The sequence below is a fragment of the Ascaphus truei genome, chromosome 19, assembly GCF_040206685.1.
Source record: "Ascaphus truei isolate aAscTru1 chromosome 19, aAscTru1.hap1, whole genome shotgun sequence".
Taxonomy (NCBI): domain Eukaryota; kingdom Metazoa; phylum Chordata; class Amphibia; order Anura; family Ascaphidae; genus Ascaphus; species Ascaphus truei.
In genome coordinates this window covers 31,144,731-31,168,063 of record NC_134501.1, presented here as the reverse complement: position 1 = coordinate 31,168,063, position 23,333 = coordinate 31,144,731, and the positions used below count along the sequence as shown (strand labels likewise).

General features: G+C 47.9%; 1 protein-coding gene across 1 annotated transcript in view; it reads right to left on the bottom strand.

Moving 5' to 3' along the window:
• Positions 1-23,333, bottom strand: part of LOC142470136 (uncharacterized) — a 59,799-nt gene that overhangs the window by 9,413 nt on the left and 27,053 nt on the right. The window contains exon 2 of the mRNA XM_075577091.1: positions 17,680-17,773. Within this exon, the coding sequence (XP_075433206.1) occupies positions 17,680-17,773 (94 nt within the window). The remainder of the gene's footprint in view (positions 1-17,679; positions 17,774-23,333) is intronic.

Here is a 23,333-nt window from a genome sequence, read left to right as displayed (position 1 = left end):
TGTGTGATTGCCCCCCCCTCCCAGTCTGTGTGTGTGTGACTGCCCCCCTCCCAGTCTGTGTGTGTGTGACTACCCCCCTCCCAGTCTGTGTGTGTGTGTGACTGCCCCCCTCCCAGTCTGTGTGTGTGTGTGTGACTGCCACCCCTCCCAGTCTGTGTGTGTGTGTGTGTGTGTGACTGCCACCCCTCCCAGTCTGTGTGTGTGTGTGTGTGACTGCCACCCCTCCCAGTCTGTGTGTGTGTGTGTGTGTGTGTGGGACTGCCCCCCTCCCAGTCTGTGTGTGTGGGACTGCCACCCCCTCCCAGTCTGTGTGTGTGGGACTGCCACCCCCTGCCAGTCTGTGTGTGTGTGGGGCTGCCCCCCTCCCAGTCTGTGTGTGTGTGACTGCCCCCCCTCCCAGTCTGTGTGTGTGTGACTGCCCCCCCTCCCAGTGTGTGTGTGGGGCTGCCCCCCTCCCAGTCTGTGTGTGTGTGACTGCCCTCCCTCCCAGTCTGTGTGTGTGTGACTGCCCCCTCCCAGTGTGTGTGTGTGTGTGTGTGTGACTGCCCCCTCCCAGTGTTTGTGTGACTGCCCCCCTCCCAGTCTGTGTGTCTGTGTGTGTGTCTGTCTGCCCCCTCCCACTGTGTGATGCCCCTCTCCCAGTGTGTGTGTGCCCCCTCCCAGTGTGTGTGTGTGTGTGTCTGCCCCCTCCCATTCTGTGTGTGTGTCTGCCCCCCTGCCAGTGTGTGTGTGACTGCCCCCTCCCAGTGTGTGTGTGACTGCCCCCTCCCAGTCTGTGTTTGTGTCTGCCCCCTCCCAGTGTGTGTGTGTGTGTGTGACTGCCCCCCCTCCCAGTGTGTGTGTGTGAGACTGCCCCCCCTCCCAGTGTGTGTGGGTGACTGCCCCCCCTCCCAGTGTGTGTGTGTGACTGCCCCCCCCCTCCCAGTGTGTGTGTGACTGCCCCCCCTCCCAGTGTGTGTGTGTGACTGCCCCCCCTCCCAGTGTGTGTGTGTGACTGCCCCCCCTCCCAGTGTGTGTGTGTGACTGCCCCCTCTCCCAGTGTGTGTGTGTGTGTGTGTGTGATTGCCCCCTCTCCCAGTTTGTGTGTGTGTGTGAGTGCCCCCTCCCAGTGTTTGTGTGACTGCCCCCCTCCCAGTCTGTATGTGTCACTGCCCCCTCCCAGTCTGTGTGTCTGTGTGTGTCTGCCCCCTCCCACTGTGTGATGTCCCTCTCCCAGTGTGTGTGTGTGTGTGCCCCCTCCCAGTGTGTGTGTGCCTGCCCCCCTCCCATTCTGTGTGTGTGTGTGTGTGTGTGTCTGCCCCCCTCCCATTCTGTGTGTGTGTGTGTCTGCCCCCCTCCCATTCTGTGTGTGTGTGTGTGTGACTGCCCCCCTCCCAGTGTCTGTGTGTGTCAGTGACAGAATGTATACAGACACCAACCCACACACCCACGTGTCAGTCAAACGTGTCACCCACCCACGTGTCAGTCAGTCACCCACCCACGTGTCAGGCAGTCTCCCACCCACCCACTCAAGTGTCAGGCAGTCTAACGTGTCAACCCACCCACGTGTCAGGCAGTCAAAGTGTCAGGCAGTCTACCCAAGTGTCAGGCAGTCTCCCACCTACCCACCCAAGTGTCAGGCAGTCGAACCACCCACCCACCCAAGTGTCAGGCAGTCTTCCACCCACCCAAGTGTCAGGCAGTCTACCACCCACCCAAGTGTCAGGCAGTCTAACACCCACACACCCAAGTGTCAGGCAGTCAAAGTGTCAGGCAGTCTCCCAACCCTAAGTGTCAGGCAGTCATCCCACCCACCCAAGTGTCAGGCAGTCATCCCAGCCACCCACCCAAGTGTCAGGCAGTCTCCCACCCACCCACCCAAGTGTCAGGCAGTCAACCACCCACCCACCCAAGTGTCAGGCAGTCAACCCAAGTGTCAGGCAGTATACCCACCCAAGTGTCAGGCAGTCTACCCAAATGTCAGGCAGTCCTGTCCTCCTGTCTCTCTGTCCTGTCCTCCTGTCTCTCTGTCCTGTCCTCCTGTCTCTCTGTCCTGTCCTCCTGTCTCTCTGTCCTGTCCTCCAGTCTCTCTGTCCTGTCCTCCAGTCTCTCTGTCCTGTCCTCCTGTCTCTCTGTCTCTCACTGTCTCTCTGCCTCTGTCTGTCTCTCTCTCTCTGTCTGTCTCTCTCTCTCTCTCTGTGTCTGTCTCTGTCTCTCTGTGTCTGTCTCTGTCTCTGTCTCTCTCTGTCTCACTCACTCAGTCTGTCACCCACTCTTTCTGTCTTATCTTAACTGCCGTATACCTACACCAAAATAATCTATCCTGCTTTCTTCCAGATCTGACTCAAGTTTCACGCGGGAGACATCGGAAGACAGGTAGGGAACACCTCCCCTCCAGTATAGTACCCTGAGGGACTGCGGATCAGGTAAGATCCCAGGCGGGATTGCTGCTTTAGAAATTGTGAAGAGGGGACGTCCTGACACTGGTTAATGGGTTCAGAAAGTCATTCACATCTGGCTTTTTTTTTTGTTCGATTTAGTGAGGCCATCTGACACACACACACACACACACACACACACACACACACACACACACACACACACACACACACACACACACACACACACACACACACACGCACCAAGGAATAATGGTAGTAAAGTATAAGTGTAATACAATAAATAAACTGTTAATGTAAAAAAAAAAAAAAAAATTAAATAAATAATAATATAATTGTGTGTCCCGGTTTTTCATTTTCAAAATCTGGTCACCCTAAGTATATATATATACGGTGACATCTGCGCTTCCCACAAGTTTCTTTCTGCAATCAACAAAAGGAGGAATTGGATCTTCTCCTTAAGGGTTAAGCTGCAAAGTTTACTGGTTTACCAATTCATTTACTATATTCACTCATATTATTCATGTATTAAGCACTTTTTAAGGTTTTATATCACTGCACCTCTATTAGAAGCGCCTCACCCCCCCCCCTTTTTTCGCACTTGTCACAATAGCAATCATCTGTTCCTTAGCAGGTCTAAAAATTAGGTAAATACAACCTCAGATGAACAACAACACATGACATATTACACCGTGTCATGATTTATTTAACAAACAAAGCCAAAATGAAGAAGCTATGTGTGAAAAACTAAGTACACCCTTACTGCTTCCATAGGAATTAAGATGCTAAGTAGCAGACAGGTGCTGCTATTCAAATGCCATTGATTAACTGATCATCAGCAAGTGTGACCACCTGTATAAAAGCCGAAGTTTTAGCAGTTTGCTGGTCTGGAGCCTTCAGGTGTGTGTTAACACAATGCCAAGGAAGAAAGACATCAGCAATGATCTTAGAGAAGCAATTGTTCTGCCCATCAATCTGGGAAGGATTATAAGGCCATTTCCAAACAATTTAAAGTCCATCATTCTACAGTGAGAAAGATTATTCAAAAGTGGAAAACATTCAAGACAGTTGCCAATCTTCCCAGGAGTAGACGTCCCAGCAAATTCACCCCAAGGTCAGATGCTCAAAGAAATTGCAAAAAACCCAAGAGTTACATCTCAGACCAATCTGTGGGAGCCTTTTGAGGCTCCATCATAAAAATAATTACCGCCCTTTGAGGCTTGGTCATAAAAATACCGAAGCTCATTCACCCATATCACAGCTGGATGTCCAAGTAATTCCTGCTTGGACTTACAAAAAAATACCTCCTGCCTTACATTTAAGATCTTCTAACATGTGTTGGTTAGAGGGTATGGCAAGCAACGCATCTTGTCTTTTACCCTCGCAGACAGGGAATGGCCTGCACATGGGGAATAAAAATGGCGGGGACAGGGCAACAACAGTAATGCATGGCAAATCAGGTATTAACACTTTCCTCGCCATCACACCCGATTCCTTACAGAACCCCCCCCCCCTTATAGGAGCGGCCTCAGGATGACTCCAAAATTGCTTGTCGGGGTGCTTGGCATGAAAGAGTCTCAGTAGTCTGGGGGCATGTATTTGATGGTGTGGTACCCTGGACCTTTACTCTGGTCCAAAGCCCCTCCATTGGACCTGATACTGAACCAATCCCCTTGTCTTCCTGGAGTCGAGAATAGATTGGATTTCAAACTCCTCCTGACCTTGAACCCTCACTGGTTTAGGAGATGCTGGTGTGTTGTGGAACCGCGGGCTTTGGGACACAGGTTTTAGAAGGGAAATATGGAAAACTGAGAGTATTCTCATGGATGAGGAGAGCTGCAGACGGTATGCCACAGGGTTAACTTGTTCCACCACTGAAAACGGGCCCAGGTACCTGGGGGCCAGTTTGGGGCTAGGGGTCTTTAGTTTAATGTTCCTGGACGAGAGCCAGACTTTGTCTCCTGGCTTGAAGACAGGTGCCAACCGACCGTGGCGGTCTGCCTTTGCCTTTTGTCTGTGGGTTGCCTTCACCAGTGCCTCCTGGATCTTCCTCCAGGATCCCTGCAGATCTTTAATTTGGTCATCTGCCGCCGGGACCCCGGAAGGGACTGAAGAAATGGGAAGCCAGACCGGATGGAACCCGTAGTTTATGAAAAAGGGAGATTCCTGTGTGGAACTGTTCTTAAGAAAGTTATGCGCAAACTCTGTCCATGGGAGTAGATCTACCCAATCATCCTGGCTGTCCGTGACAAAGCACCGAAGGTATTGCTCCAACGTTTGGTTTGTCCTCTCCGTTTGCCCATTAGTCTGCGGATGGTACCTGGAAGAGAAGTGGAGAGTGATATCCATCCTTAGGGCGAAAGCCCGCCAGAATTTAGAAATAAATTGTGTCCCACGGTCGGATACGATGGAGAGTGGGACCCCATGAATGCGGAATACCTCCTTGATGAATAGGTCTGCCAAGATAGTGGAATTGGACTACCCTTTGAGAGGGATGAAATGGATCTGCTTGGAGAACCTATCCACGACCACTAAAATGGTATTCATCCCCTTAGAGGCAGGGAGCTCCACAATAAAATCTATAGAGAGGTGACTCCAAGGACGTTCTGGTACTGACAGGTGGTCGCAGAAGGCCCTGAGGCTTGTTACGAATTGTCTTGACCTGGGTGCAGGTTGGACAGGCTTTAACGAATTCCATGATACCTTTCAACATGGTAGGCCACCAGAAGGTATGGCTAATGAGGTCGGAGGTTCTACTGGTACCTGGATGACCGGCTGACTTTGATGAGTGACCCCACTCTAGAATTTTCCTTACAAACCGCGGAGCCGCGTATAGACGACCAACCGGCACCTCACGGCCTCTCGGAAGGTTAGTTTGTGCTGCCAGAACATGATCCAGGATATCGAAGGAGTTGGCCGAAATTACGTACTTGGGGGGAAGGATCATCTTGGCGACGTCTTCCGACTTGTCCTCGAAAAGGAATTGCTGTGACAGTGCGTCCGCTTTTTGGTTCTTTGACCCGGGGATGTAGGAGATGAGATAGTTGAACCTCGAGAAGAAAAGGGACCATCGAGCCTGACGGGCTCCTAGACGGCGTGCGCTCTTAATATATAGAAGATTCTTATGGTCGGTGAGGATTGAAATGGGGGTCTCCATTCCCTCCAAAAGATGTCTCCATTCCTGTAGAGTGAGCTTGATGTCCAGGAGCTCCCTATTACCGACATCTTATTTTGTTCTGCTGAAGATTTTTTTTCCGAAAAGAACCCGCAGGGGTGGAGTTTGGCCTGTGGGGACTGCCTTTGTGAGAGAATTGCGCCTGCGCCGATATCAGATGTGTCTACCTCCAAGGTAAAGGCAAACCTGGGGTCTGGGTGACGCAAGATGGGGACGGAAGCAAAAGACTTTAAGGGACTCAAAGGCTTCAAGGGCCGCAGGTGACCAGGCTGCTGTATTAGCTCCCTTCTTAGTCAGAGCGGTGATGGGAGCCACCATGGACGAAAAGTTCTTGATGAACTTGCGGTAATACTGTATTTCCTCGATTGTAAGACGCAGGTTTTTTTCCTTTCTCACGTGGCTGAAATAGGTCTGGGTCTAACAATCGATGCACTGGAAGAAAAAAAAAACAGCCAGGGGCGCTGCTGGAGATGCCTGTCAGTTTTCTGTGTGCAGCAAAAATGTTTGCGATCACGGGCCCCCCTCCTCCCCCTCGTGCAGAGAGATATGCTGGAGATGCAGCCGGTCTGTGTTCTGCAAACAGCATAGCTACAATCACAGACCCCCCACCCCTCCGTGCATAGAGATCACTCCTCCCCCCCCAACCCCTCCATGAGGTGCAGAGTTCAGTGGAGATACCAGGGACAGGGCTCTGTCTTCACAGCAGCCAGACACAGCAGCCCCCCTCCTCCCCCCTGTCAAATCACGTGCAGAAGGAGGTGTCTGTGTGTCTATCTCTGTGTGTCTATCTCTGTGTGTCCTTTCATTCTCTCCCTCTCCCCCCTATCTCTCTCCCTCCTCCCCCCAATTCTCCCCCCTCCCCCCCCTCCCCCTCTCTCCCCCCCTCATCTCTACCCCTCCCCTCTCTTTTTCCCACACTTCCCTCTCTCTCTCCCCCCCTTCCCTCTCTCTCTCCCCCCTTCCATCTCTCTCTTCCCTCTCTCTCTCGCCCCCCTTCCCTCCCTCTCTCTCTCCCCCCCCTTCCCTCCCTCTCTCTCTCCCCCCCCTTCCCTCCCTCTCTCTCTCCCCCCCCCCTTCCCTCTCCCCCCCCCCTTCCCTCTCTCTCCCCCCCCCTTCCCTCTCTCTCCCCCCCCCTTCCCTCTCTCTCCCCCCCCCCCTTCCCTCTCTCTCCCCCCCCCTTCCCTCTCTCCCCCCCCCCCTTCCCTCTCTCTCCCCCCCCTTCCCTCTCTCTCCCCCCCCCCTTCCCTCTCTCTCCCCCCCCCCTTCCCTCTCTCCCCCCCCCTTCCCTCTCTCCCCCCCCTCTCCCCCCCTCCCTTTCTCTCCCCCCCTCCCTCTCTCTCTCTCTCCCCCCCTCCCTTTCTCTCCCCCCCTCCCTCTCTCTCTCCCCCCCTCCCTCTCTCTCTCCCCCCCTCCCTCTCTCTCTCCCCCCCTCCCTCTCTCTCCCCCCCCCCTCTCTCTCTCCCCCCCCTCCCTCTCTCCCCTCTCAGTCCCCCCAGAAAAAAAATTCTGCACATTTAGTATAGTGTTTTTTTTCCCCCAATTTTTTTTTATTAAATCAAGAGTGCGTCTTAGAATCGATGGCATCTTAGAATCGAGGAAATAGGATAGTTCGCAAACCACAGAAACTGCTGTATGGCCATCAGAGACGTGGGTTGTGGCCACTCTAGCATGGCCTTGAGCTTGGCTGGGTCCATAGAAAATCCAGTACTAGAAATTATGTATCCCAGAAAGGAAATGGAAGATTGATGAAATGAACATTTCTCCAACTTGGCGTACAAACGGTTCTCTCGAAGACGCGACAAGACTAGCTTGGTGTGCTGAATGTGGTCAGAGAGGGACTTGGAAAAGATGAGGATGTCATCGAAGGTACACGATGACGAAGCTGTTGCGAAGATCGCGAAAGATCTCATTAACAAACTCCTGGAAGGCTGCCGGGGCATTGCAGAGGCCAAAGGGCATGACCAGATATTCATAGTGCCCATCCTGGGTATTGAAGGCAGTCTTCCACTCATCGCCCTGACGAATGCGGATGAGATTGTAAGCTCCACGAAGATCAAGTTTGGAGAAGATTGCTGCCCCCTGTAGGTGGTCAAAAAGTTCAGCAATGAGCGGTAGGGGGTAACGGTTCTTGAGCGTAATCTTATTAAGACCCATGTAGTCGATACAGGGGCGAAGGGACCCGTCTTTTTTTTGGCAAAGAAGAACCCGGCGCCAGCTGGAGAGGAAGAATTCCGGATGAACCCTCTCTTCAGATTTTCCTGGATATATTCGGACATGGCCTTGGTCTCGGGCATGGAAAGAGGGTACGAACGGCTTTTGGGCCGAACCGCACCAGGCAGAAGGTCAATGGAACAGTCAAAGGATCTATGGGGCGGAAGCACCTCCGAACGTACTTTGTCAAAGTCATCCATGAAGTCCCTGTAGACCACTGGAATAGAGGTTTTGTCCTCCGCGTGTAATTCCACTCCGGCTATCATCTGTTTTGGAGAGTGACAAGTCTTGAGACACAGAGTACTCCATCGTACGGGTCCCTTGTTGGTCCAATCTAGCTGTGGGTTGTGCAGATGCAACCAAGGAAGCCCCAGTATCACCTCCACCGATGGGGTATGGATCACGTCCAAGACGATCTCCTCCTGGTAACCGTCCTCCATGGTGAAGGATAGTGTGCAAGTCTCCAACGAGATGAAGGCCAGTTGGAGTGGGCGTCCGTCAATAGCTTCCAACCCAATGGGCATGGCTTTGGATTGGAGTGGAATATTGTTCTTGGTGGCGAAGTCCTGATCAATAAAATTTCCTCCAGACCCGGAATCGATGAATGCGGAAGTGGAGATCTGGAAGTTGTCCCTGCCAAGGAAAACTGGCAGCATTACCCGAGTGGGGAGTTATTCCAGAGAAGGAGGGGAAGGAGAAATGGTACCCAATGTGACCCCCTCGTACCTCATGGGGCTTTGGTGTTTCCCGGCCACAGGGGACAGCTTGCCAGCAGATGACCGGGATGACCGCAGTAGTGACACAGACCACCATCACGTCGGCGCTGTCTCTCAGAGGCGGAGAGCTGGTGACTTCCGAGCAGCATAGGTTCTGGTTCATCTAGAAGTTGGAGAACGAAGGGAACAAGACTGCGGCTGGTAGCCCGGGAAGGGCTGGAATGAGGGAGCGAGTGTTCGACTCTTCTCTCCTGGAGACACTGGTCCACGCGGATGCACAGTGCAATAAGGTCCTCCAACCTAGTGAGCCTCTCTTGAGTTGCCAACTGGTCCTTGATGGGTTCGGACAGTCCCTGCCAGAAGGCTGCGGAGAGGGCGTCGTTGTTCCAGGCGGTCTCGGCCGCGATGGTCCGGAACTCCAGGGCATACCGGGCGACAGACCGACCACCTTGAGAGAGATGAAAAAGAGACAAAGCCGCCGTGATCTTGCAACCAGGCGTATCGAATACCTGCTTGAACTCTCGGAGGAAGCGGGGATAATCATGCATGATTTCGGGTCTCTGTTCCCAGATGGGGGACGCCCAGGCCAGTGTGTCACCAGTCAGCAGAGCGATGACGTAGGCAACCCTTGAGCGTGCAGAGGGAAAGCGTGACGGGGTTAATTCGAACTGGATCTCACACTGGTTAAGGAACCCCCTGCACTCGTGGGGATCCCCTGTATAGCGGTTAGGAGTAGGCAGGTGCAGCTCAGAGGCAGTGGGAAGGTCTGAAGGGAGCGGAACTGCTGCCGCCGTGGCATCGGAGCCATGGGGGGTGCTGGGACAGAGTCATTCTTAAGACAAGGAGAGGAGTTGCACCTCCACTCGGTAGAGTCGGCCCATGGCACTGGATTGTTCTGCCTCACCAGGGTCCATGTTCATGGGGCTGAGCATAATGTAACGCTTGCGCTCACCACGAACAAGGAGGGACCCAGGAACTGAGGTGGGAAGGATAAAACCCGCAACAGCAGCTGCGGAGGCACACCTGGAAGGTGGATCGTAAGCGTAGCCGGGTCTGAACGGAAGACATAGCATTAGACCAGATACTTGCTGGACAGTAGGGAAGACCAGGAGAGTGGTCGGTGCCGAGAGCCGTGATCGTGGGTTGGAGCTGGGTGGTTTGTCGGTGTCCGAAAGCCGAGAGTTGGAGAAGTCGGATGGTCAGGAGGCAAGCCGGGGTCGATTTCCAGTGAGGGTCCTAAGTCAAGCCGGGTCGGTACACAGAAGAGAATACGAGAGCAAGGTGAAAGCACTAAGGACAAGGCAAGGCATGAACGTGGGAACACCAGGAACTATGCTCAGCAAGGTGTGGGGTGAGAGTAGGAACTAAGTACCAGGGCTGAATGAATAGGGCTGCAAGGTGGGACGGAGGCACCACCCCTGCATGGGCAGGGACTGTCTGTCAGCTGTGGGAGAGAGAGAACAGCTTATGAGCTTGCCGCGTGGCTTGGGAGTGGTGTACGCGCGTCAGGCGTGTGCACTGCGCGGGGAGAGAGTGCAAGGCCCGGGTGGGGGTGGAGCTTCACTCCACAAGCCTCCAGGAAGCCCCCTGCGTGCGCGCATGTTGTGGCGGTGGCAGTGGAAGGAAGAGGATGCCCTCCTCGGTGGCGTGCACAGGGGGGGATTGTGGGCTGCAATCCGGGAGAAGGTAAGAGGGGAACCCTCTTTGAGAGAGTTGTTCCCTGATTCCTAACAACAAGTATGGTTTGTTTGGAAGGGTTGCCAGGAAAAAGCCTCTTCTCTGTAAAAAGAACATGGCAGCACGGCTTAGGTTTGCAAAGTTGCATCTGAACAAACCACAAGACTTCTGGAACAATGTCCTTTGGACAAACGAGACCAAAATGGAGATGTTTGGCCATAATGCAGAGCACCACGTTTGGCGAAAACCAAACACAGCACATCAGCACAAACACCTCATACCAATTGTCAAGCACGGTGGTGGAGGGGTGATGATTTGGGCTTGTTTTACAGCCACAGGACCTGGGAACCTTGCAGTCATTGAGTCGACCATGAACTCCTCTGTATACCAAAGTATTCTAGAGTCACATGTGAGGCCACCTGTCCGACAGCTAAAGCTTGGCAGAAATTGGGTCATGCAACAGGACAATGATCCCAAGCACACCAGCAAATTTACAACAGAATGGCTGAAAAAGAAAAGAATCAAGGTGTTGCAATGTCCCAGTCAAGGTCCAGACCTCAACCTAATTGAAATGCTGTGGCTGGACCTTAAGAGAGCTGTGCATAAACAAATGCCTACAAACCTCAATGAACTGAAGCAACGTTGTAAAGAAGAGTGGGCTTAAATTCCTCCACAACGATGTGAGAGACTGATAAAGTCATACGGAAAACGATTACTTCAAGTTATTGCTGCTAAAGGTGGTTCTACAAGCTACTGCATTGCCATGATATAGTGAGCCATTTAAAGTGAGCTTTTAAGTGACAAGTTATAGTTAGACTATAGTTTGACTAGAGGTGACTGGGGACTGCATCTTTCTGCAAACTCTTTTACTCACGACAACAAACGGTAAGCTATTCAGATCACACTATGATCCCATTCTTGCTAACCTGCATATTTTATCCCCCCACCCCTTTACAACTTATTCCACTGCAGCCTCTCCCAAAACTGACTGCACAATACACTGAAACCCTGAATTGACTCTAGCATTGCAATGCACCAAAACATTTGACAAGGAACAGGCACACCCCTGCTGTTTAGTCTGCACACACTCACTTTGTTCACAACAGCTCCTTGCAGCACTGCCTACCCCTGGCATCATGAACCTGCTATTTATCTTAACTTTTTTTCTTTCTCCTTTCCTCATGGAGATGTTACTCCCTCTATCCACTACAAACTCCTCCATCCTGGCCCACACCCAACATCACCATTCACCCTGGACTACTCAAAAGCCATGCACTATCTACTGAATGTTTGTGGAGAACTCTAAAAAGCAGCACACCAACCACTGCTCACTCTAATGGCAAACACCACAAATTTACAACCTGCAAACAACTACCCAAATTCCTATTCGTACTGTTACTCTCTTTAGCAGGTGATATTGAACCTAACCCAGGTCCTCCCATTTCAGCTCTGTCCCATGCCCCTGAGAATTCCACCTTTAAATTCCAAAAATGGCTATCTGTCGCCCATATAAATATCTGGAGCCTGCTGCCCAAACTGGACGAACTAAGGGCATGGTGCCTTATGCATAAACCCAAAGCCATCATTCTTACAGAAACATGGCTATCCCCTAAAACCCCTGATGCAAATATCGCCATTCAGGGATACTCCATTTTTTAGGAGAGATAGGTAAAAGAGAGGAGGAGGGGTGTTATTTTATATTGCAGACACCTTACAATTTACACTGTTAAATTGCCCACCAAGCCCACCCTCTTTTGAAATTCTCGTTGGCAAAATCTGCCTCCCCTTTTCTAAGCCAATCTTGCTTGCTGGCATCTACAGACCCCTTAAAGCCCTGTCAGGAATCGGCGTTCTCCTCGCTTCCCACACGGAGCACTCCCTCTCCGCAGGGAGCCCCTGGACACACAAAACAATCCTGCCTTACCGGCCTCCACGGCTCCTCGCCCCTGCCGCCGTCGCGGGATCACTCCCCTCGGCGATTCCTCTGCTCAGCGCCGGGCGCGCCCACGCCCTCCTGCACGCACACCTACACGCACGCCAGCCGCAGACGTTATGTGCATGCATTCCCAGCTTACAGAGCACATCCCTAACAGAACACTTTTAACCACTGCTCCTGCAGTGAGGCGTCGCCCCCAAGCATCACACAATTCCATGCAAATCAAGGATTACACTCAGCTGGGCTGTAACACCTCCCTCCTATCAGGGAAGACTCCTTGCAGTCCTCCAGGCCTGCCCCCTTTTCCCATTGGCCTGCCCAGCTTTATTATGCCTGTGCTTCCCATCACTCGTCGCTCGACATAGTCTCTGTATGGAAGCATTTGACTACTCTCTCAGTGACTCCTCAGGTATAGACGCGGATTGGACGACTACCCCCTCTGGCTCTCGACTTCGGCTCTACTTGGACTTCGTAACTTCTGGCATCCCTGTAACATGGCTTATACCTTCGATCATCCGCAACTCTCCTATCCCTGATCCTGGCAACGGCAATAACTACTCCTCCTCTACTACCGGTACCGGCAAGTATTGTCTTCATTACTATACCTGGCCTGGCAACACTAACACCACACTCCGGACGTGCTCCCTTTACTGCGGGTGCGTGTATCCCTACGTCCCACCTCAGCACAGGGGACGGGTCTGGTCTGCGGGCAGCACCGACGTAACAAGCCCCTCTACAATCCCTGACTGATATCACCCAATTTCTTGGCTCCATTTCCTCTCTGAATGAGAAGAGTGAGCTGCTAGTTCTTGGGGATTTCAACTTCAATTGGCTTGACCCTAAAAACCACAAAATCCAGATACAACTCAAGTCACTTAACCTATCGCAACTCATTTCCCAACCCACACGGATAAACCTGAAATCGCATAACCATTCCTTGCTAGACTGGATTCTCTCCTCAAACCCCAGCAGAATCCAATCCTCTGGCATCCTTCCTGACATTATCAGTGACCATGCAATAGTGTACTGCACCGACACACTTTATTCGAGTAAATACCCGGTATGTACCTGGCAGATACCTGGAATGCGCCACTCCTAACCTCTGACAAGCCCCGTTGCATTTGCCTTCCCAGCCTGGGTTCATGCCTGGCTGATGGGCGGCTGATCTGTTAAATGATAATGATTAGGATTTAATAGGCTGCAATGCTTCGCGTGTCTACCAGATGGCATAAATTCATGAATTGTAATGCAGTTTATATATATATACTGTGCAGTATTGCAGCCAGCGGGAATAAAATGCTTCAATCCCTGCTTGGAAAATAACTCAATGTACTCGGGCAGAAAACAGTCACAAACCTCAATACACCCGGGTATACCCGAATTCGTGGGACTAGCCAAGCTCGAATAAAGTGTGTCGCCAGTGTACTGTGTAAGGAAAATTAAACCGCCCCAATCAAGCCCTAAAGTTCTCCTCACTAGAACATTTAAAAACTTTAACCCACAACAGTTTCTGGATGACCTTACCAACTGCCCATGGCACAGAATCGATTTAATTCCCGACCCTGATTCTGCACTCGACTATTTCCAATCCGAGTTCTTAAAACTTTGCGATACCCATGCTCCACTACGCAAAATAAGGGTACGGGGGGCCCACCTTCCATGGGTTACACCTGACCTTATAACACTCTACCAGTTCAGGGATACCTTGTGGAAAAGCTACAAAGTAACTGGCACTAACAAGGATCTCAATCCCTACAGATGCATGCGGAACATGTGCACAAGGCAAACAAGGCATGCAAAAGCACAATATTACTCTGACAATCTCCACCAGAATACATCAAACCCAGCTAACTTCTGGAAGGTTATCAATAATATATTCCAGCCTCCTAACCATCAACAACCAAGTAATATCACTAAGGGGGATATTACTCTGACAAACCCCACTGACATTGCAAATGCATTCAATGATTACTTTGTGGGGTGTGCCACTAACTTATTAGCGAAACGCAGCCCAAACCACAAACCTGAATCTCATCCTGGGAGTACCCCTATAGTCCCACCCCCTCCCAACACTGCCCACAATTTTCAATTTGGTCCAGTATCTGAAGAGGAGATTATACAAGCGCTCCTCAAACTAAAACTAAGCAGCCAATGTGGACCTGACTTACTACAATCTAGGTTCCTACGACTTGGTGCCCCAGCCATTGCCAAACCAATTGCGTCCATAGTCAACTCTATCCTGTCTGCAGGCCATATCCCTAAGACCTGGAAAACTGCCAGAGTTGTCCCAATCTTCAAAAGTGGGGACAAAAACACTGTCTCAAACTACAGGCCAATCTCACTTCTCCCAATTGTATCCAAAGTCATGGAAAAATGTGTCCACTTCCAATTAAGCGATTTCTATACCAAGACAAATTTCCCTAGCCAATTCCAATCTGGGTTTCGTCCCAAACACTCCCTCGTAACTACCCTGCTAAAAGTTTGCAATGAAATCCAGTGTGGAATGGAACGGGGACAACTCACTGGTGCAGTATTCCTAGATTTTGCAAAGGCTTTTGACACAGTTGATCATGCTATCCTGCTTAACAAACTCCAGAGCTCTGGAATAGGGAAGCATGCTTTAAACTGGTTTCAGTCCTACCTGAAGATCCCAACATGTGTCCATCTCAGGCTCTAACTCCAACCCCCTTGATATCACCTGTGGTGTCCCGCAAGGCTCTGTTCTGGGGCCCCTACTCTTCGCAGTGTTCATTAATGATCTTCCCACAGCTTGTAAGGAAGCCTCAATACACATGTATGCAGACGACACAATCCTATATGCACACAGCCATAGCCTCTCTGACCTTCAACACATACTGACTTTTTGAGACTCGAAAACTGGATTTCCAAAACAAACTGTTTTTAAACACTGACAAGACTGTAACAATGGTATTTGGGACCAAGACTAAATTTGCAAAGCTTCCAGTGACTGAGCTCCTGATTAGAACCAACGCTAACACCACCCTAACCCCTGTCACTAGTTTTAAATATGGCTTATGGTTTGACCCCCACTTAACATTCGGGATACACATTGATACCCTGACAACCAAGACCTATGCCAAACTAGGGGTACTTTACAGGAACAAATCCTCCCTAAGTCTCCTGGTCAGAAAGCGTATCGCACAGCAGATGCTAATGCCAATTATTGACTATGGAGACATAGTATATGGCTCGGCACCTCAAACCCACCTTAGCAAACTTGACACCCTCTACAATTCAATTTGTCGTTTTGTTCCCCAATGCAACTACAGTACAACACACATCACTGCGATATGCTCAAAGAACTAGATTGGTCATCACTAGAGTCTAGGCGCAAAGTTCACCTTTCCTGTCTTGCCTTTAAATTCTTCATGGGCAAGCTACCCAGCTATCTGAACAAGCTGCTCACCCCTACCACTTGCAGCACTTATCACCTGAGATCAGACTCCAAAAGACTGTTCATGGTCCCAAGGCTCAACAAAGTATCCGGACGTTCCTCCTTCTCCTACCGTGCACCCCAAAACTGGAACAACCTACCAGAGACTCTCACATCCACCACCAGTTTAAGTTCTTTCAAATCTAAGGCTGTCTCACATTTTAATCTGGTCTGTAACTGTTTCATACGCCCATAATATATATTTTCTTTAACTGCGCACGCAATGTCTTGTATATAATGTATACCCTGTTCATTTATGTAACTGTATTTGTAACCATGTATTATTTGTTTTACTCTGTGCCCAGGACATACTTGAAAACGAGAGGTAACTCTCAATGTATTACTTCCTGGTAAAATATTTTATAAATAAATAAATAAATAAATAATTGAATCCTAAGGTGACCTTAGTTTTTCACACATTGCTCCTCCATTTTGGCTTTATTTTTGTTACATAAATCATGACACGTTGTAATATGTCATGTGTTGTTGTTCATCAGTGGTTGTATTTACCTAATTTTAAGACCTGCTAAGGAACAGATGATTGTTATTATATCCTGATATGTAAAACCATAGAATTCAAAGAGGGTGTACTTTCTTTTTCACACAACTATACATATATACATATACATACTGTATATACATATTTTTTTTTAATTTTTTTTTTTCATTCACAGCGCTTCTCTATGTAGGGAGCATGCTGCTGGCGAAAAAAATTGGCCATACATATGTTGAAAAACAGAAAGTGAATCCCTGCGCTTCTCCCATTGGGCTAACAATAAATGGGGAAGTAAATATACATAGTGACACCTAAGTCTGTAAGACAAAGGAGACTTTTGGTTGCATCTTTTGATCAAATAATGACAAGCCTGCTAACCAACGTCAAGGCAAGCCTCAATAGCAGGTCCCTATGCTAAATGCAACAAAGAAAAATGATACCGGGCGCTTCTAATAGTGAACTAATTAAAGTGATATAAATTATTAAAGTGATATGTAAATGTGAACTTCAAAGAATATATAAATAAATATAGTGAATACAATATCATTCACCAAAAAAGTGAATAATATAAACAGCAGCTCTACACCCTTAAAGGACTGTCCAGGTCCAGAATTCTTGCGATGTCTTCTAGGTGGGAGGAGCGCTCAGATCTCGAGATAATATGCAGGGGAAAAAAGTGGAAGAAATAATAGTGCAGACCAATAAATGAATGAATGTACGTGCAAACAATAGTCTCTAAATCGGTCTCACTCACAATAAATGGAATAGTAACAGACGTGTCAGAGATCCTTCTCTCTCTGACAAGAGCCCTTTGATAATGGAAGCCCTCTGATGCTGGTATTGCTGGAGCTGTATGTCAGGTGGGCTAGATGTGTCCATACATTCTGAGTGTACCTCCCGGGGATGTAGTAAAAGAAAGAGAGCACACAATAGTATAGTACATAGGGGTATAATGTGGCACAAGGAACACACAGGTAATGCACTCATATTTGTACAAAGTCTCCAACGCCTGTATACTTTGTACAAATGTGAGTGCATTACCTGTGTGTTCCTTGTGCCACATTATACCCCTATGTACTATACTATCTTTTCCCAGTAGCTACTGTAAGGACAGTCCAAATGTGGAACTTTAGATGTAGCTATGGTATCTAGGTTAGGTATCTTATTTATTTATTTTAAATAAAGGAAAGGTATACAGGGATATAACAAATATATAAAAATAGGAATTATGTTGATCCAGAGAAATCTGATTGCCATTACTGCAGTTGTTGTATAATGTTTCACTGGGCCTTTTTTGTGTCCAGTTTACGACATTTGGTCGTGACCGGTTTGCCGCGACAAAGTCAGCGCCGGCATTTATCCGCCACTCACCTCGCCGCAGGGACTTCTCTCCACCGGACGTTTCGCTGCCAAGGTAAGCCTTACCCTAAAAACACCAATCTCAACCCCTAATTCTAACGTTAACCCCTACCTTAAAAACGTTATCCATTTACCCAAAAACCCCTTACCCCAATTCCCTTCCCCTTAAAACCTTAATTACTTACCCTAATTCCCTACCTTAAAAACCTAACCCCTTACCCTAAATCCCCTATTCTTAACCCCCTAACCTAACAGCTAATACCACAAGTTAACTTACCCGGTTGGCGAAACGCCCGGTGGCTGATTCCCGCGGCGGAGCGGCTGCATCAAAAGGTCGCAACCACATGTCTGATTCCATTTCTTGCCTTCCTCTGAATCAATAGAAATATAGGATCAGTATCTCAGTTAAATAAATTAGATTTTATTTTCCATGTGTAGGAAGCAGGGGGTCTCTGAAGTTGAACCGCGATAATTTCAGCTCAGGGATCTCCTGCATCCTGAGATACTTACTGGGGAAAGTGCCACTGATGGTATCCCCTCCATCTGAAACAAAATAGAGGCGTCACCAGTACTTCCTAGAGGTTTAAAATCAACATCATCAGTCGCGGCTTCCTATTGGCCCACGTGACGAGGGGGTTTGAAACCTCCAAGAAGTAACAGTGGCACCATCTCCGGTAAGTATCATCTCCGGTAAGTATCTCGCAAAGCAGAGGGTCCCAGGAGTTGAAATGAATGCAGTTCAGCTTTAACGACCCCCCGATTTCTATAGATTAAAACAAAAAGGTGGGAATGCTAGCAGGAACTGCTCCTTCAACATCAGTTGATCTCGAAGGACGTCTTCTTTTTAAATCACATATATGGTTTTCTGTACCCTTAGCCCAGTGAGCACTAGGTACTAGTCCCTTATCCCCTGCCAGGGATGCTGTACTAATACCCCAATAGAGTGGAGTGGTCCAAGCGGAGATATATACCTTGTGAAAAGGGATTCAATTCGTTTCTGATGCGCTGGTCACCTATATTTGTACCCTTAGCAGGGAAATAATAAAGAGAAGAGAATGGGAAATTCGTTTCTGATGCGCTGGTCACCTATATTTGTACCCTTAGCAAGGAAATAATAAAGAGAAGAGAATGGGAAAGAGAGAGCGACTCTGGCTGGACAAACTCTTGTTAAACACATAGTGTCATCAGATAAGTTCTAGTCTGGAAATCCCACCGCTTACAGGTCTCAGCTCACCATGTTTACAAACGTCCGGAAATTCCACCCCTTACACATCTCAGCTCACCACGTCTACAAACGTCTGGAAATACCACCCCTTAAGATCTCAGCTCGCCATGTTTACAAATGTCAGGAAATCCCACTGCTAACAGGTCTCAGCTCACCATGTTTACAAACATCCAGAAATTCCACCCCTTACACGTCTGTGACGGTGAAGGGGTTAACCAGGCTCACTAATAAAGATTAAGCTCACTTGGTTACCCCTGATCCACGTGTCGAGGTCCTAGAGTGTCAGTACTTGGACCCAGATGTCAGAAATGCATTACTGTGACTGTGTGCAAATTATGCGACATTAAAGATTTATTTGTGTTTTGCCTTTCCTGGGGTGCTGGGGCCGTGAGATTTCTAGGCGGTAAGTTTCAGGGTGGGTTTGCTGGAGAAAGTCTTCACAGAATGTGTCTATGTATCGGGGTCCGAGAGTTATGGAATACCCCAAAAGTTGGATCCGGGAATCGAGTGAGATTCTAGGATACAGCCAAGCACATTGCTCCGGTCAAACTCTGACTCTGAAAACGTTCTTACAACTCACCGCCAGGATCCCTGCTGCAGCATCATCCAGACAAGGTAAAAGGGCATGAAGGGGTTAATGTAAACCTGCAACCATAAAGTGGAGTCCCAAGTATAAGGAGAGGTGCCCAAATACATGCCCAGATACCCTAAACCAGGTGTAGGGGTTCAGGGGGTGCTCCAGCTAGGTGATAAAGCTGAGAGTGATTCCTTGTGTGTAAAAACTTTAAAAAGTTATTTCTAGCGAGTGGCAAGGATGAGGCTAGTGAGTATAAGTAGTATAGCCCCTTACTCCATCCCTGACACCAGAATAGGGACTTACACATTTTAGCACACAAGATACAGGACACAGTATATTTTATTAAAGAGTTATGTTTAATAGAGATATGTACTGATAACTTGTGAATGAACTGTGGGATTTCCAAGTCATAGGTTCCGAGAGACCAGATGGCTACCAAGCTTGGTGCCTATGGGTGTTTGCGTAGTCCGGACTTGAAAGCCTCATGGATGCCAAGGTGTTCAAACAGGAGGGGTACTGCAGTTCTGCTTGAGTACCTGCATCCTGGGCAAACACAGGGCTATCCAGCCACCATTTGCCAGACCCCAGACTCTGTGGAACCTGGAGCCACGGGAGGCTCGGTATGCAAAGAGGCAGAGGTGCCAGGTTGGAATGGAAAAAAGTGCCCTCCTGGCTTTACAATACTTGCAAATCGGTGATTGGCTGGCAGGGAAATTTCCACGCTCTGATAGGCTGTAGAGGTTGGTGAATGGTACACTGAAACCCATAAGGACTTTGCAGCCAATCAGGAGTGCAGATTCCAAGCGCCAAACCAACAGTGGCAAATTCAAAGATGCTCTGTACTGAATAGACGCGAGCTGGCTTCAAAGATTTTGAGTGAGAACATTTTGTAAGTCACGTTTTTTAGAACGTAGCGATTGCGGCTGGCATTGCATATCGAAATCAGTTCCAGGATTTTGAGAGTACCTCCCGGTCATTGGAAAGGGCTCCGAGGTAATTTTTGAGACTTTCATTTAAAGGACAAGTTTATACGTTAGCCCCGTTTCCAGCAAGTGTGTCAACCCTGTAAATTGTGTTACATTGTAATTTATTTCAGGAAAAGACATATACACAATTTATTTTACCTCCTTGCTTTGCTCAATCATATGATCCCGCTATAAAAAGGTGTTAATAAAACCTGGTCTCCCGTGACAACGTCACAGCTCACCATGTTTACAAACGTCCGGAAATCCCACCCCTTACACGTCTCAGCTCACCATGTTCACAAACAAACTTAAAAACAGATGGGGCAATAAAAAAAAGATTATTTTATTGGAATTACATATCCAAAGTGTTTAGAAGCCAGCCAAGACATCCGATAAAGGAATCTTTTTCATCTGTTTTTGAGTGCCTGCTGCCATTCTACATCTGGATTCATTCACCAACACGGGACCTATTACAGGAACAGACCCCTGACAGCACTTGTTGCCCCGCCTCTAATAGTTCCAGTACAGCGAGTAAAGGAGTGAAAAGCTTAAAAACTATTTCTTTCATTGTACAAGAGAACTTAAACATTTTTTTAAATCTAAAAATACGAATATTTGGCAGATTTGACGGCTTTCATATTTTTAGGTGAATTATTTACATGTTGCATTTCCTAGGGGCCCTCCAAATGGGGAAATGTTTTTCAATGAACTGTTCCCAACTCTGATCCCACGGAGTCCTTAACCCTGTAGTTGCCAGAGGAGCCGTGGCTACAGAGTGCCACGGCCCCTCCAGCAAACCGCCATGACGTGACCACTCCTCAGCCCCTGGAGTGCCAAGGATTGCAGCAGCGCAAGTTGGGACGACAGAGACACTCTTTCTCCTAATAACTATTCATACCCCAGACTATGCGTAAAACAGCACCTAAACCGGTAAAGGGGGGTGAGTCAGGCGAAGAAGAGCAACAGACAGTTGATCAATTATACCTCAAAATTATTACAAGGAGAAGAGGGGAGAGGGGGGGACGGCATATAGGAAGGTGGGAAGAGGGAGGAGGGGGGAATGTATATATGAAGGGGGGAAGAGGCAGGAGGAGGGGAGGAAATAGAGGGGAAGAAGGGGGATGAAGTGAGGGAAGCGGACCTGAGAGGCAAAGGTATAACTGTATCAGTGCGCTAACATCCTGTATTAACCCAGTCGTGTATTTTTTTAAATTATGTGCTCTCCTTCTCGCATCTGAAGTGCAGCAATGTAAGCAGAACAAGCTGAGACCAAAACTGCTACCAGATCGAAACAGACATCGCGAGCTGACACAGCAACGAGAATATGACTGATCCCCAAGGGGGACAGTGACGGGAAACTATACCTCTGACGAGAGGAATACAGGTACACAAATGCACAAACATAAACACCACAATCAAGACAATAGAAGGGGGGGGGTCACAAATTCAAACTACACAATACACACTACACAAGTAGAGGGGTTCACCAGGCAAAGAAATAAACAATAGACAAACATATAAATAAATAAGGTCAAGACATCTGAGGAGTAGCTAGAAAAAAAAAAAAAAAAAGGGGTCAAGCAAATCTCATACAAGCAATATAGAAATTTAATAAGAACAAAATATTGCCCAGGAGGGACGCAGAAGATAGAGTGCACATTCAAGGAGGAACACAGGAAGACAGAAAGAGCTCCTCTGGAAAACAAGTGAAGTTCAAAAGAGATAAGAAAGTTAAAAGTTAGGCGTTAATCGTTAATAATTAGCGGGTTAGATCATGTTGCCAAGCCGGTTAAAAAAAAAAAAAGTGTTGGAAACAAGCAGAAGAGTGTAAGAATCCCCAGAATATAACAAATAACAAGAACCAGGAAAGGAATAAGGAACACATGCACACAAAGTATCTAAAACACCCAAACATAAAAAGCATACACGAATAATAACATGGAATGCAAAGGGCTTAACAACCCCATAAAACGCAGAAAAGTATTAAACTTCTTAAAAAAAACTAAAAGCAGATATAGCATTCCTACAGGAAACTAACGCACTAAGATTCAAAAGAGAGTAGCAAACTACAAAGAGATTGGGTGGGACACAGCATCTTTTCCCCGGCCGTAGGGAAAAAAGCAGGAGTAGCCATACTTATTAGACAACTGTTCTGCCAAACTAATGGAACTGATTGTGCAATCCAAATTTGAAGAAAAATTAGTTTGGGAAAATACCATTAAAACCCTTGAATCAGATCTTGATAAACGTCAAGATATGGAGGACTTTGATACCTATGATAAGAGTTTGCTTAAAAATATTAACACCATGGAAAAAGAATTGATGCTAAAAAATACCTGAAAAAATGAGTAAGAGATCCCTCCGACTACGATCGCAAACAAATTTATATTTGGCAAAAACCCATGCAAATGTGGAACCAAGGTCGCCAATCTAATAATTCTAAAAAATAAAAAAATTAAGAGATACAGATCAATCTAAGAAATCTACACCCAAGAAGTCCATTCTTAAAAAGAAGTATTTTGAAGCTTCCTGCATTTCAGATGCCTCAGATAGTGACAACAGACATCAAACAGTCTCTTTTGTCAGAGAGGAAGATCAGCAGAAAAATCATCAGGTCTGTCAAGACCAACATAGTCTCCAAAACTCCTCTGGCAGGTGGGACTCTTTGTCATCCTCTCATGAACATACAGAGTCAAAAAATTATTTAAGAGGACTAGACGCGAGAACAGAAGAAGGAATGGCAACAAAAAGAAGGATATTTTGATTTCTGACAACAATGTCAAACATTTCAGGTGTTGGGTTAACCATTGATTATTTGAGTTTACTTAAAGGGTTGAATTTTGCTCCCCAAGATAATTTCGAGTTATTCTCTACTGTCATAGATCGCCAGAGATTAGTCAGGAAATTCTCACTTCAAATTTTTTTCTATTCAAGATGTGGGTTTCCCTGATTCTGCTCCACCTGAGGACTTGGCCCTTTTTGGTCCAACTCCTCCAGTTGACCAGGTCAGTGAGTACCCACTTTCCTTCTATGATCAGGGTGTTTTACAAGATCTTAGTGATCTTATTTCTGAACTACTAGAAGGTGATCCAGTGGATGTAATAGATCCTTCCTCTTTTCTTACTAATATCAAACATTCTCCATTTAAGAATAAATATTTTTTT